Raw genomic sequence first — 15,269 nt, forward strand, 5'->3', positions numbered from 1 at the left:
TCGCGTCCCGGTGCGGCCGGCAGTGAGTACCCGAGCGGCGCCGGGCCCTCCCCGGTCCCCCCCGGCCCCGCGCCCCCGGCCGTGCCGGGCCGTGCCGGTCCTGGCGGTCGCGCCGGGGCTGTGAGGCGCTGCCGTGCCCGCGGCGTGCCACCGGGGGCTCCCGAGGGGGCCGTGCCGGCACCTCCGAGCCTCCCGGGCCGCTCCGCTCCCCCGCGGCCTGTCCCGGTGCGTGCGGGCCGTGTCAGCGCCGCCAGGCCGCGTGCGTCCCTGGGCCAAGGGGAAGGCAGGCAGTTAGCCCGGTGCGGTTACCGGTTGGTGCCGTTACCCTGAGGCACGGTCGTGGAGACGGCTGGAGGGAACCCCTGCCGGAGGGCTTGGTGTAAACTTAAGGCGTTCTTGTCGTTTTGCAGGTTTGGGATGTGGAAGATAGCCTCCGGTGGTGTCTTGAAGGTATAGCTAGTCACTAGAATAAGTTAATCTCCAGAGCCTTGGTCTCTCTGCTGCTGGGATTTATTTGTGGGATATTTAAACAGGTGACAGCGAGGAAGCGTTTTGTCAAGCACAAGTCAACATCACGAGAATGCGTTTTTTTATCTCAACACTGAGCGACGTCAGTTATCCTCAGATACTGACAAAGCTTACCTAAAAATAGCCAATAGCAGATGTAGCCACTGGATCAGCTTTTTGACGCTCTCTGCCTTTCCGTTGCCTGTTTGTAACTCAGGCAGCAGGTACTCCCAGCCCTTCTCAGGCTTTACTTTAAGAAAGTAGTTGCAGATGGCAGCCACAGAACTTAGGTGGATGCAGCTGCTTTGAAATGTTTTGCTGTGGGTACATTCTTGCTCTGCATTGAGCGTGTCCTAGCAGGGAGCTTCTCTGGGTGTCCAAATGCTGCACGTGTCGCTTCAGGTGACAAAACAAACCCATTTCCCACCTGCTCTGCGTGCAGCTTGGTTACTCCATTATGCCCAGGCAAGAACTGCACAGTGTTCTGTACAGACACAATACAGGTGAAGGAAAAAAAAAAGTCTTCTGACGTTGTGCTCTGGTGATAAGCGTATGTTGTTAGATTGTTATTTTTTTAAGATGTTTATATTTGACAATCACGTAACTTTGTAGGGCAGCAAGAGGAATAAAGATGTGATTTCCATTTTGCTGTTGCTAATAATTTTGATCACTTATATCACAGGAAGGAGAGGTGTGCTGCTTCTATACCACTTACAGCCATTGAAATGAAAGGCTTCATTTAACTGTATCTGAACATTTAAGTTCTTTAGCAATTTCATGTCAGCTGTACATGCGCCGTATCTCAACAGTCTAAAGTACTACTCAGCTTACATATCAGAAATAAATAGAAAATGGAAAAAAAAGGTCCAGTCTATATGAAACTGTAAAGACTGTTGATGTCTGCTACCGTTCTGATGTCTGAACTTCTCTTCTGGTAGATACATGTGATTTTAGGATGTTTTTGGTAATTTCCTCAAAAGGTTTTCTTTTCTATTTTCATCATTATTCCTGTCCGTAACAGGGAGGCTGATTACAGACATATGCCATATCTTTGTCCCCTAAGTGAGGAAATAATACATCCGTTGCTGTATTTTCAACACAGCCTTTGTCATGGAAACATTAGATTTGATATTACTGCAGAGATTAAGCAGAGAGCAGGTGAAATAAGGAAATACTGGAATTCACTGATGGTGTTGGATGGGGATGGTGTGCTTGTCTGAAAAGCTTTTTTTGCAACACCAAAGGGTGGCATATTCTTCTTTTAGCAATTTTAGTAATTTGTTTGTTTCTAAAAAGTCTTGATATCTGAAGCTAAGCAGAATGTGTATTTGAAATGGCAAGAGGAAGAGAGAAGAAAGTTACTGTGTGAGCTGTAGAAGTTTGCTGGAGTTGAAGTAAGAGTAGCGAAAGGAATTAAGCAGATGAGCGGAGATGGTAGGGAGACACAAGGTAGGTGAAGCATCAGTGGCATGGGAAAGTCTGGCTTGGTATCTTGCTGGCACACAATCAAAGCACCTTCTGTGCTCCGTGTTCCAGACTGCTTTGAAATTTTGGCTGAGGAAGTAGTTTCCTGCATGCAACTTTAAAGTTGCTTTGGGGCTTCTGGTTAACTTGTTTGTGCTCCTTCTCCCAGCCTGCAAGTCACCATCAGCGTTTCCCTGCTGACTGTACAGCTGCCAACTTTTGTTACTTTACAAAGTGAGGATTCTTGTTCATTTGTTTGTTTGTTTTAATGAGCTAAACAAAGAGCATGAGCAAGCAGTCTTTGCAAATGTTTCAGGAAAATGCCCCCTGCCCCCAAGGTATTTCCAGGAACAGCCATACGGAGTTTTGTTCAGGGATGGTGAAAAGAAATTCAGGTATCTGTGGTTTTCTTGTGTTTAGGTTTTGTTTTTGTTTGATTTTGGTTTTTACATTGGTAGCCCTTTACTTGAACTTCTGACTTATGGCCTACCACAGGGGTAGTCAGACACCTCTGAGGAAAGCTCTGCAGTGTGTTCAGGTAGCAGCAGGATTTGTGTTGATGAAGAGGCAGGGTTCTCCTGTGGCACAGGGCTGTAAGTTGTTTTTTGTATGTTTGCTTTGTTTTTAAAAATTATGGCAGTTCAGTTCAAAAGAATGATGTGTCAGGGTATTCTGCTCTCCGCAGTTTGTGTTAACTATAACGTTAGCTACTGCATGTGGGATTAATTTATGTGGATTAATTTACTTTTTTAACATTCAGTCGCGAGGGAAGTCTTTGTTATAGTCTAGCTGGCAGCAAAAATGTTTAGACTGTTGTCCATTGTAAGTAAAAGACTGCTTTATTTTGACAATCTGATAAACATCAAAACTTTCTGTCAAGCTCCTTTTCTCTTTCCTGGAGGCAATGTTTTTGTCTGCTCTGATTATGCTTGAGACATATTTCTCATGCTGTGGTGAAGTGGTAGGGCACAGCTGTTGTCAGAATACTACAACAGCAAAAGGTAGAAATTGGTATCTTCACGCCGTTTTCTGATGCTGATATTTGACGTTTCTCATTTCTCAGTGGCCTGATGCACGTGCTGAGTGAGCAAGACAAAGATCCCTTCATTGTTCCAATTCCTGCGTGGACCTGAGAGGAAGAGTAGCCATCAACTGGTCTAAGTTTCTGTAGTCTAGAGAGGATAGATCACAGTAAGTGTAGTGCAATGCTGCCTCTTCTTACTCTTGTCTTCATTATGAAGTGTCTATAAGTTGGATACGTGGGTGTTCTTCAGCACTTCAGATCCAAAAGTCATGTTCAGATGTGTACTTCCAGCTGTGCCACGTGGATACTTACCTTGTGTAACTTTATCCAGCAGGTGACAGGAGTAGAAGCAAAGAGTGCTTGAATTAAGATGTCTCTTTTTGAATATCACTAAATTGCAGTGTGTTTCATGGGGATTCTTTGATTTCCTGCATTACTGAAAGTCTTTTTTCTCACTTCCTGTTACTGCTAATTACTGCTGTAACTTCGCTTGATTAGAGCTGGATCTTCTTTTGTTCTTGTCCTGTGGACTGGAGCAGGCCTAGCCCTATTTGAAAGGATGATCCCACATAACAATGGGAGCGTAGGGTTCTGATGCCATTTGGATGTGATCTCAGCAAGCGATTACCAAAGTGACTTCCTTAGCTGTGCAGGTGAGATTGAAGAAGGTATGCCAACCTACTGGAAGCCCAAGCAGAAGAGGGGAGAACATACGGGTTTTCCATAAGAATTGCATTTTTCTGCTTTTGCAGCCACGTCTTGTTTATGTTTGTGGAAAAAAAAAATGTGTTCTTCTTCTTTTTGACTCCCAATGTAACAAAAATACAGATGAATACAAATCTATCAGAGAGGGACTCTTGTGACGTGTTCACAGAAAGCTGCAATAATAAGAGCCTTTAGGTTCTTTGAAAACAGTCATCATGCAAATTACTGAAGTCTGGGAAGAGCAAATCTAAATTTTTATACTTTTATGTCTGTACACATACAGACAATAAGCATACAGAAAACTTAATAACATTACACTTCAACAACCGTAAAACGGTTCTCTGTCTGGCAGTTTTTCCTGCCTACAAAAGCTGGTTGGCTTCTGTAGGACTAGATGTAACACAGAAAGATAGCCTTTCCAGAGAAAGTATTTTGCTTCTTCTCAATGTGTGATGTGGGCATGTAAATGAAATTATGTAGCCTGTGAGTTAGGCAAAGTAACTTCAGAATACCTTCAAGTGTTGGGCCAGGCTCATGACTATATAGTGAACTCTCTATCTAGAAATACTCGCGGTTTGGTTAGGATCAGAGAATAGATGAAGTTGGAAGGAACTTCTTGAGATTATCTAGTCCAACTGCCTTGACTCAAAGCAGCGTAACCTAGAGCAGTTTGCTCAGGGCCATGTCCAGTTGGGTTTTGAATTTAGGCAAGGGTGAAGACTCCACAGCCTTTGTGGGCAACAGTTAAAAAGTTTTCTCTTATGTTTAAATGGAATCTTCTGTGTTTTAAATTGTGCCCATTGTCTCTTACCATGTTGCTGGACACTGCTTGGAAGAATCTGGGTCAGTCTTCTTTAGTTCCCCCATCAGGTCCTTATGTGCACTAATAACACCCTCTGAGCCTTCCATTCTCCAGTCCCAGCTCTAACAGTCTCTCCCTGTGTGACAGATTCTTCTGTCCCTTAATCATCTTAGTTGCTACACTCACTCCAACATGTCCATGTTTTTTCTGCTATGGGAGAGCCCAGAGCTGTACACGGGACTCCAGATGTGGTCTTGTGAGCGCTGAGTAGAGTGGAAGAGTCACGGTGTCACTGAATATCTCAAACTGGAAGGGAGTCACAAGGATCATTGAGTCCAGCTCCCGTCTCTACACAAGACCACCCAAAAATCACCTCCCTCCACTTGCTGTTGACATTCTTCAAGAGCCCAGCATGCTGTTTGTCACAAAAGTGTTTTGACTTGTGGTCAACTTATTCCACTCTCTGGTCCTTTTCTGCCATCTTGTTTTTGCAGCTGGCCCCAAGCCTCTGTCCTTCCCAGGTGCCTGGCTACATTTAACTTTGTTGAACTTCATGAGGATCCTCTCTGCCCGTTTCTCCAGCACATTGAGGTAGCCCTGAGTGACAGTACAACCATCTGCTGAATCAAGCACTCCTCACAGTTTTACATCATCTGAAAACTTGCTGAGGGTGTACTTTGTACATCATTCAGCTCTTACCGCTTATTTTCTTAACAGGTGGTATTGCTACGTACAACAATGGGAAATTGGGCCTTAATTCTAGATCTAGAGAGGCCAATAAAAGTGGTAGATAACCATTGCACAGCTGGGAGGAGTAGAGAGATGTGGCTACTGTTGAGCTGGGCAGATACTGTTTGCAGGTGTGCCTTCCTCACCTCCAAGTGCATTGTAGCTGCATCTTTGTGGCATCATAACTCAGCTTGTAAGTCCTGATAGGACCACGTGACTTGTTAGTTTGATGATGACTACAGATTTATATACTCGCCTTTATTATACCTCTTTCTTTTTTTTGGGAGTATGCATATATAAGACATTACTTAGTAATACAATTTGCAAAGTATGTGGCATCAGTACTGGTCAGTGGAACAATCAAGACTTGGATTCGTACACTCATTTGTCTCCCGATCCACATAGGAACCTTGTTTTTGAACCAAGGATAGAGAGGAGCTTTGCTGCCTGAAAGTTTCCACAGCTTTCAGAAGCCAGAGTAGTTGAGGTTAACGTATTTGGTAAGGTTAAACAAAATGCACCTTTACGTAGCTTCTGCTGTTAGTTCTTTTGAGCACTGATTCATGTAGCTGTTAAGTCTGCTCAGTCTTCTGTATTGCAGAGCGGTACGAATGACCCTAGAAATTTCAGAAAGACCAAAGGTGTCATTTGAAATGTATTTTGGGATATACATTTGTGAGCATACTAATATAACCTTTCGTGTTTTTTTGCGGATACAGACTACTCGTTTTCCAGAATGTTTTATGGATATGAAGACGCAGATGATACGGAAGTGTATGAAGATGATCTTTATCATGAGGAGTCATCCAGTGAGCAGAGTGTTGATAGTGAGGTGGAATTTCATCTCTACAGCCAGATCCACTATTCCCAAAATCTTGGTGAAATCAGCACAGTGGAAGTGAATGAAGAAGCTGATGTTGCAGGAGTCGAAGGTCAGAGTTCAGCTCTAACCGAGACGCAGCATGAAGATGAGAACATCATCGAATTGCCTGACTATGTTCAGGTTTCCGATGGCTCTGAGGTCATCGTCTTGTCTGATACACCAGATGAAGAGAGCGTTTACAAAACCAAGGCAAAGAAGTCAGCAAGCTCTCTAGCTCAAGGTAAAATACACACCCATCTGGAATCTTCCATACCAAATGATGCTGAAGCTGCTGAACGTGATACCCTGTATCCTGCTGGATCAGACACAGAAATTCCAAGGCAAAGTGCTAGGGGGAAGCTTACCTCAGTTAGTTCTGTTGGAACTTGTGCCATCCAAGAGGTGATGGTAATAGATGATAGCTCAACCGAGGAGGAAGAGAGCGTGATATCTGGAAGTGATGATGTCGAGAGTTGGATGCTTTTGGGATGCAGTGCAGATGACAGAGATGAAGATATAATTTTGAACCTTGAAGGCTGTGCAACTCCAGTCAACGAAGGTTAGTACTTTTTTTTAATCGCTTGTTTAATGTTCTGTATGTGAAGGGATTTGTCTGCAGTGGTATTGATCTTTTAAAAAAGATGTTGCAAAACATTCTAATGTTTTTAAAGAAAGATAAACAGAAATCAAATTGGAGCGTGCAGTGATGGAAAACAACCATGATGAAGGAAATAGCTACTGATACCATCATTATTTCAGTAGTGTCATATGTGTAAGTGTACTTTGTAAGGTGCTGTGAAAGCAGCATTTTTTGGTAGAAATTTAGAAGCAGTATCAGTGATCGTTGTTGTGAACTTTTAAATGTTACTGTGTATTTTGTAGTTCTAACAGTGTAGAAAGTTTGTGTGTGGTGAGAGAGAAAAAGGAAATAAAACAGTTTATTGTAAACGAAGTAAGTAAACTGTTTATTCCAAAACAAAAGAAAAACACAAAAAGACATACAATTGCGTAACAACAAGAAGTTTGAAGAAAAATACAGCAGGGCAGGAAAATAAGTAATGCTTACAACCCAGAAAGCACAGTTACTCTTCTTTTTGTCTAATGAGATTTCTGTCCATCTGACCCCTGTCTGCCTTGCCTCATTGCCCTTCAGTTGTGGGGAAACAAATGCTTTTCAGGTATTTGCTGTATGGTGCTAGACCCAAGGAATTATAACTGAAGAAGGGGATAAACTGTAACAGGAGGTGGGAAGGAATGAAAGGGGAGACCTAAGCTGATTCTTCCTTCCCGAGAAGTAGGTCATGTAACCACTCCTTTGAGAGTCCAGGGCAATTTGGGTTGTTTCTCTAAAATTTACCGCAACTTGTTATGTGGATTCTGCGTTGGATAATTCAGAGAGATTCACAGTCACTAAGATTAACATCTAACATTTTGGTATTTGGTAAAATATTTTTCTAAGTTACTACAGAAAATTAGTAAATGCAGTGGCTAATGCAACAAATTTTAGATGCATGTTTGTAATAGTCACTTGTGTGGTTCTTAGAACATCGGTAGTATATTTCAATTTTTCCAAGAAATAGATACCCTTAGTTGCACCAGCAACTTAAAATTCATGTTCAACAATCATCTATGCTTTTTTCTTGCCCACCAGTTTTCTGAAGCACAAAGATCATTTCCAGAAGTAGCATCCCCTGACAGTCAAAAACACTATCTGAAGAAATGCTTAGTCAGCAGTAAGACTAACCAGATACGTTGCAGCAGCGGGGGCCTCAGCTAGATTTTTTGTGTTATTTATATATACATGTGTAATATACACACACACATATATATATAATGTATCAGAATTCTATTTGAAGCACATGTAAATGAGGAGAAATTAAACGTTCTGTTGTGCTAGTCTGTAGGTTGATACTAGTAAAGTTTTTAGTCAGAATGGCTCTGTAAATAATGGTGTTGATCATATGCCGCTACTAACCTGTTTGAGAAGAGAAATTGAGAAGTTATTCCTTCTTTTCTGCTAAAATGTGTTTCTTGCCTGTAGACATTTAATAACTTTTCTCTTAGAGTTTTTCTCATGTATGGTTTGCATAATTATCCTAGTCTACTGCTAAATAGACTGTAGTGCATACTCAATCTCAGATGGTTGATTAATGAGCTTCAGAGGTTTAAGAAATGCCTTCCATGGTCCCAGTGCAATGCCAGAAGAGTGGCAGAACATACAGTTACCATGCCAGAACCCCAGACAGCTACATTATATTTATAATGTATGTAACTTTTTCTCCCTAAAAATCTTTTTGAATGATTCTAATATGCATTTACTAAGAATTGTCTCAAAGTTGCTATATTTCATTAATGTATTTATTTTTATATTTTGGTATTTCTCAAAACTAAAGCTAAGTGGTTTACATTTGTGTTTTTTTTTTTTTTTTTTAAATTACTCTACCTGTAGGGGATCAAATGTCTGGGGTCATGTCTTGACTGCTGTAATAGAAATGCAGTTTGTATGTAGCATAGTTACTGTGTTTTCTGGTTAGCTTACATTTTTCTCATTACTACTGGGCAAGCAAATGACTTGGAGTCAGGTTTCTTTTACTCAGTTTAGTCTGTGTATTTCCTTGGTTCGCATACCAAAATTGCTGATGGTAGCACTGAAGATTACCCAAAGAAAAAGAAGACAGAAAAATGTTTAAACAGTGTTTGAGACTTTAAGCATATTTTATAATTGTATGTATACGTTTTGGAAACTTATGCAATTAGTTTATTGGAATGATTATGCTTACTATGTATAACATAAACTTTTGTGGTTTCATTCTTCGTGCTGTTCTAATAGAGGTGTACCGTTGCTGACTTGAGGGAGGAAGGGTTTTGAAGATCAATGTGCAAGGTTAATATCAGGAGACAGTTTTGCTAAGTTATGCCATGCTTTTATAACAAATGTAGTAATGTTTCCTGTTCATGTTCTTAGCTTTGACAATAAGCAATCCAAATTCAAAGCAGATAATAGAAGGAGAATTATCCTGCGCTATTGAAACTTGTCATAATCTTCAGAATTAGAATTATTTTGTTTAATTTAGGAGATGCAAATATTTTTTTGAGGTGCTTGGATTGGAAATCATAGATAGTCACACAAGTAGCTTACAAATATTACTGCTCTTCACATACTCTGATTTTTATTCTCAAAGCAGCTTGAGAACTTCTTCACAACCCCTTCCTGTATCTTGCCTCACAACAGTGGTGGCGTTACCAACAGTAACGTCATGCTTGGAGGTTTGAGGCATGCAGAACTTTTATCAGTCACTGAGAGCAGCCTGGTAACAAGGTCTGGTTTTATACACACATCTTTGTTTTCATTTAAACTTCATACTTTCCACATACGTTTTACTTTGCAGGAAGTCTTAATGTTTGCATGTTGCTTCTGATTTTGACCAAGTTAATGCTGACGTGTTTAAACCTGCGTGAAGTGCCCAGAACAGAGTGGCTCTGGTGCTGAGCCCTGACATAAGTACACGGTCTGAGGTGTGAAAGATACTGTGGAGCTGAACTCCAGCTTCATCCCAAGCTTCTCAGCTGTGTCTGAAATTTCAGTGAATGCTATTCAAGTAGCTCCAGTGCAGAAAAGTTTCATTCAGCTGCTCTGTTTCCAACAAACACAGTGATGGGGATGTAAAGACAGGTTTGAAACATCTATGTTGTATGTATTTGTACACATAATGAAAAGCTGCAACAGTGTCAGAATAGCTTTAGGGAACAAGAGCTATAAATCTTAGTGTAAAGCAATGGTAATGTGATTATCAAAATTTACACAGCACCATCTCTCAAATTTTACGGACTGTAAAGGATTTCTTTGCTGAAACTTAAAACGAAAGAAAGGAATTTTAAACAATTTATTCGCAAATTATTCTCTCAAGGATATTCTCTGATAATTCATTTGAATGCATTTTGAGATGTGTTCACAGTTCTGTTTTCAGGGTTTTTGAAGAACAAGACGAAATATTTCGGTAACTACACAGTATGTGAATCACTGTTTTAAGAACTGTTGTATCCATACAGATGGGGTGTGGAGTGTAGCGACTACTGAAACCTTGCCTTTTACCTTCTCTGCAGAAAAGGCATATGGCCATGTGAATGGGACAGATCTCCTGTGGTAGCATTGTGGTACAGGTAGTGTCCACTTTGCTTCATATGAAAAAAGGAACTGAAATGTGAACAATTCTCAGACTACGAGAGTAGCCAGAGGAGTTAAGCGTACCTGCATATTCTCTTTATCTCCCTACTTCTTACTTTCCTGCCTTGCTCTAGTCTAACAGCCTTGTTATATTTAATATTCTTTGTAGACAACTAACGTGGTTTCTGGATTCTTCCAACAGAGAAGTCTTCCCCCCGTGTAGCATTCTAGCTTCAATCACCTTCTGCTGTAACAGAAAGAGATGGTCTTTTGCTTTGGCAAAGTGAGCTCTGGTTCCTTGATTGTAACTTGAGATTCAACTGACCTTTTTTGTCTTCAGTTAATATTTTGAAAGTTCTGGCTAGTCTACAAACTGTGCTGTTAAAATCAGATGAAAACTTTTTCTCCCCTTTCTGCCCTTTTTCCTTTTTAAAAGGCTTTATATGCTTATGACAATTTTATTTTTGCTCATCTAGTACCATGGTAACCAAAACTGTATTTGTCGCCATATTTTTGTGAAATGCAACTTTTTGTCATACATCTGCTCTTTTCTCAGCAAATGTATCTCATTGCCAGCCCTTTATTATTTAGGATATGAAGATAGGTGCTTGCTTTTTTTTTTTTTTTTTTTTTTTTTTTCCATACAGAGAAATACCAGGGAGCAGGAGCAAGGTACTGAGCGTGTCTGTAGTGATTTGGGCTGACCTTACTCTGACTATTTTTCTGAGCTGAGTTTACATGCAGTTTGGAAGTGAAGGGAACACTCCAATTACACGCACCACACCAACATCAAAGACAGCAACTTCACTCCTGACTTACTGCTTGCACCCAGCTGGCCATCTCTGTAGATTTCCTCGTATAACATTGAGAAAAGTACACTCTGCTGCTGCTGTTTGCTTTGCAAAAAGGGCCCTCCTTTCTTAATGGTGCACTTTAAAAATGGTAGTTCAGCAAATTTAGGTCTTGACTTTGATCATCCTGGAGTCCACAGGAAAGTGTACAAGTTATACCAAACGCAGGGAATTAATTTTTAGTTTAGGGAAGTTTCCAGGTCTCTGAAGGGGGGTTCTCCCCTCCTAGTTCTCTTCTGCATTTTGCACTAGGAGTATATATTATAAGAATGTTAATTCCTGTAGCTGGAAGTCTTTCATCCATTCCTTCATTAAAAGTTTTTTGTTTGTTTGTTTTTGTTTTGTTTGTTTGTTTGTTTGTTTTTTAACGTATTTCTTCTTCCATGTATAGCTGCAGTCCCAATCTCTGCTTTTTCTTTTTATTTTCTTTTTCCTTCCCCTTATGGCTTTTGGAAAAAACTACAGCACAAACGTCTGGCCACTAAGGGGTACAGAAAACAAGTTGCTTTTTTCATGTTTCATCCTTCACCCAGCCTTTACAGTACCCTTCCTGGAGAGAAGGGGCTACCTCTTTAGCACTCTGTGCTATGCATGTTTGTGGAATGTAGTTCATGTGGTTGTTTTTGAAACCAAAGTGTTTGTAAAACTGCATAGAAATACTCTTACGGGCTTCTAGAGAGGGAATGTTTTCTTCTCTGCTCTGTTTGTTGTTGCTGTTGTTATTAACACCACAGGAAGGCTTTCAGAAGGGCGTAATGCTGCATAGCACTAACAGCTGCTCTTACAAGTAAACACTGGACACCACTTCTTAGTACAGAGCTCTTTGTGGTCATTGGTCAGCAGATTGAAAATTTCCTTACAAACTCTGGAGCTTTATTAGCAGCTCAGACTGTTTTAAAATAATATCTTGAGGCGTCGGCACCACATGAAATGGTTTGACTGATGCGCATGTGTCCTGCAAGGCAGAGATGCTGCCTGGGGACCCAGCACATGGTGGTACTTCTCTTCCAGCAGCTGCTCTCAGACGAGGTGTCTGACTCAAGTCTTTATTCGTGTATTGTACCCGTTTAATTTGAGCACACCAGCACTGGGACAAAAAATGGGACTCTGTGCTACGGGTAACGTTCTGTGCGTTTATTTCAGTGTTTTATTTTGTGACTACATCAATGCTTTACTTCATGTAGTGTAGCTTTGGTGAGAAGTGAAGGGTAGAAGACTAAGAACAGAAAGTACAAAAGTCTGCTGAAGTTTATAGGTTGTGGTTTTAATCTGCTTGTCAATCTGTCAATATGTGAAGTAATACATGTTTTCTGACAGATTGACATCTAGCATGTGGTAAAATACAAGATTTTTTCAGCCTCTCTGTTTAAAGTAGTTATGAAAAGGAAAGAGCAACTAAGGAATATACTATTTTATTTGAGGTATGGAATTTTATATCTAATTTTGCTCCCACTGTCTTGTAAAACTGTCCTGTACAAAAGGAAGCCGTGACCATAAAACAAAGTGCAAGCTAGTGCTTCCAAAGCAGTTTTTTCATCTTTCCATTCTCCATTCCCTTTCCATTGTGTTTACTGGGTCTGGAAATCTTCCTAAGTACTGATTTTTATCCATGGTAATAAAATCTCTCATTTAGTCAATGAAACTGTAAAAATTAAATTATTATTTTTATTTCTTTTAATGGAGCCTAAGCAGTTAATGAAACCACAAAAAAAAAAAAAAAGACAATAATAACAAAAAAGAATTTGGAATAATTTAATAATTTTATTTTAGCCCTTCCCTACAAAGTAAGGCAAGGAGTTTTTCATTCAGCAGCTGCAGCTGAGCAACTGCTGCTTATGAAGTCAAAATGGAAATAGGAATCTCAGATTAATTTAGCTTATTCTTTTATCTTTATCAGTCACGCTCAAAACAGAAATATCCTTTGTTTGCTATCAGTGTTTTAAGTGGTTTCTTCTAGATGTGTGACTATTATTTTTTTTTTACCTCTGCACGGTACTGCAGAGAGTTTTCAAAAATCACACCACATCTGTATTTTTTTTCTCTCTGCTGTTACTCAAATCCCTTAGTGTATTTTTAAACAGTAAAAAAAAAAAACAGCATAAGCTTATTTCTGAAGTGACAAAAACATATAGTAAATTATGCTTTTCTTTAATTTCCCTTTTGCAACAAGTTTTGACCTTTGCAACATATAGTATGGTTTTGTGCTAGAATCTTGGTATATATGTAAGACCAACTTACTTTTTAAAAGTTTTAATATTGTTAGGCCATATAAAAACTTCTTAAAGAGACATGGTTTCCTGCACTTTTGGATGCCCGTGCTGTGGAATTGGTATGTGAAATGTCAGTAAAAGTTGCTTTCAAAATTAAAAACTATGTTTTGCTGAAATTTGGCTAAGCAATTAAAATATTTTCATTAATAACACCTAACCCTGTGCTGCATGTCTTCGCAGTAAGACTCGTTAGTATGGCTCGTGTACAAATTCCAGTGACAGGAAGAAGAGTTTATTTCTTGGTAATTACATGTGCTTCTATTGTAAACTGCATGCTGATTTAGTCTTTTCTTGGGAGTTCTAGGCTTGCTAGGTGCTGCAGTTCGGTAGCCGTGGGCCGTGTTAATGTCTGCTCTGCTTCCCATTTTTAAGGGTTCACTGCAGCCCCGAGTAAGATTTGAACGCCACCTCCATCAGACAGTCTTCTCGGTGGAGAAACCTTAGCCACCAAAGACTAGGCAGTTGGAAGGGGTCATCGGACAGAAAACAAAGCACCCCCATGTCTCAATGAGAAATGATTTTTCATTCGAAAACCGCCTATGGCGAGTCTTATTTTTCTCAGCCGCGAGGAGCGGTTGGCACGCTGGGTGCTTCCCTCCGCTTGCCACATGGCTCCACCTGGACCTGGATATGCTGGCTGCCACGGCATGCCGCGTCCCTGCCAGGACAGCCCGCTTGCTAGGTCCTCAGGAGGTTTCTGAACCTGGTGGAAAGGATGGAAGTCCCTCGTCTTCCTCTTGAGGTTGCATGTGCCTGTGCTGGTGGTATTGCAAAGACGCCTTCTGCCGCGGCAGCGCTGCCCGTGCATGAAGTCTTGTGTTTCCTCCCCTATGAAGTTACAGGCGTGCAGTGACAGTTTGTGACTACGTGCTTGTTTTCCCTAAATAGGATAAGTGTACAGAATTGTGCTAGATCACACCGGCTGAATTTAAAATTAACATTGATGTCACCAAATTCAGTTTTTGTTTGTGTGCTGGAGTATTACTAAAATCCTTTATCAACTTTCTTTCCTCAGAACTGGGCCCCGCTGAATGCGAAGGCTTTTCGTGTAGTTTGGGGGGTTTTCTTCTTGCTTTTGTTTGCTAGAACCTTAACATTACTTAAATGTAGTAGGAGTTCTTTGTGCATGAGTTACTACAACAGAATGCACCCTGGAACTGTAATAAGCAGTGGGAATCCTCGTACAGTTTGGAAGATACAGCACATGCATATGGATGTTTTGATTAAAGAGAAACTTAATCTTCTTTACCATGTAATGTCGATACACTTGAATCTCTTGATTATTTAAAAAAAAAAAAATAATAAAACTAATAATGCTCCTTTGTAAATCTGTAAATATCTAGATTAAGTATACCTGCAACTTTAGCAGGCCCTTTTATCTGTACAGATTTCTCTGTCTATTGTGGACCTTAGCCGTAATTTAAATTTCCCATGGCTTTGGATTGCTGACTAGGTTTTCTGCAAGAGTGCCCATGCTTACATGGTCATATATTCTGGGTGACTTTTTCACTTTTTTTTTTCCCTCTGTCTCTTTTTTTCTGTTCTGTTGATTGTTATAAGGGTGTTTTTTGTTATTGTTGTTGTTTTTCTCCCACTTCTGTCGTCAGTTTGATCTTTCTTCCTTGTCCCTATTTGTTTGAATTTCTTACAGGTGGGGAAAAACCCTCATTTTGCAATTGGACTTTTGAAGACAGCTGGGGAATTGATTCAGTCCTTTTAAAGGAGGAGTTTAAAATTGTTAAATAATTGGAAAATACAAGTAATTCAGAGATAATAAACAGTGTACCGAAGATACAGGACTGAAGGTTTACAAAGGGAAAAAGTGAAGTTTGAGTTGGCCGATGGTGGGATGTAAAGCATGCAGATATGGCATAGAATAAGCACGGGGGG

The 15,269-nt window shown here is 40.4% G+C and overlaps 1 protein-coding gene across 4 annotated transcripts in view; it reads left to right on the forward strand.

Moving 5' to 3' along the window:
• ZCCHC7 (zinc finger CCHC-type containing 7) overlaps window positions 1–15,269 on the forward strand; it is a 115,613-nt gene continuing 100,344 nt past the window's right edge. Inside the window, exons 1-3 of one of the 4 annotated variants that reach the window (XM_035310917.1) lie at window positions 1–22; window positions 3,035–3,162; window positions 5,945–6,652. In XM_035310917.1, coding sequence (XP_035166808.1) covers window positions 5,968–6,652 — 685 coding nt within the window. In that variant the 5' untranslated portion in view covers window positions 1–22; window positions 3,035–3,162; window positions 5,945–5,967. Of the gene's footprint in view, window positions 23–665; window positions 798–3,034; window positions 3,163–5,944; window positions 6,653–15,269 lie in introns of those variants that run through there. The other 3 variants (XM_035310919.1, XM_035310918.1, XM_035310920.1) reach the window with 3 other exon arrangements.

This window comes from Oxyura jamaicensis, chromosome Z (assembly GCF_011077185.1).
Source record: "Oxyura jamaicensis isolate SHBP4307 breed ruddy duck chromosome Z, BPBGC_Ojam_1.0, whole genome shotgun sequence".
In the NCBI taxonomy this organism is placed as follows: domain Eukaryota; kingdom Metazoa; phylum Chordata; class Aves; order Anseriformes; family Anatidae; genus Oxyura; species Oxyura jamaicensis.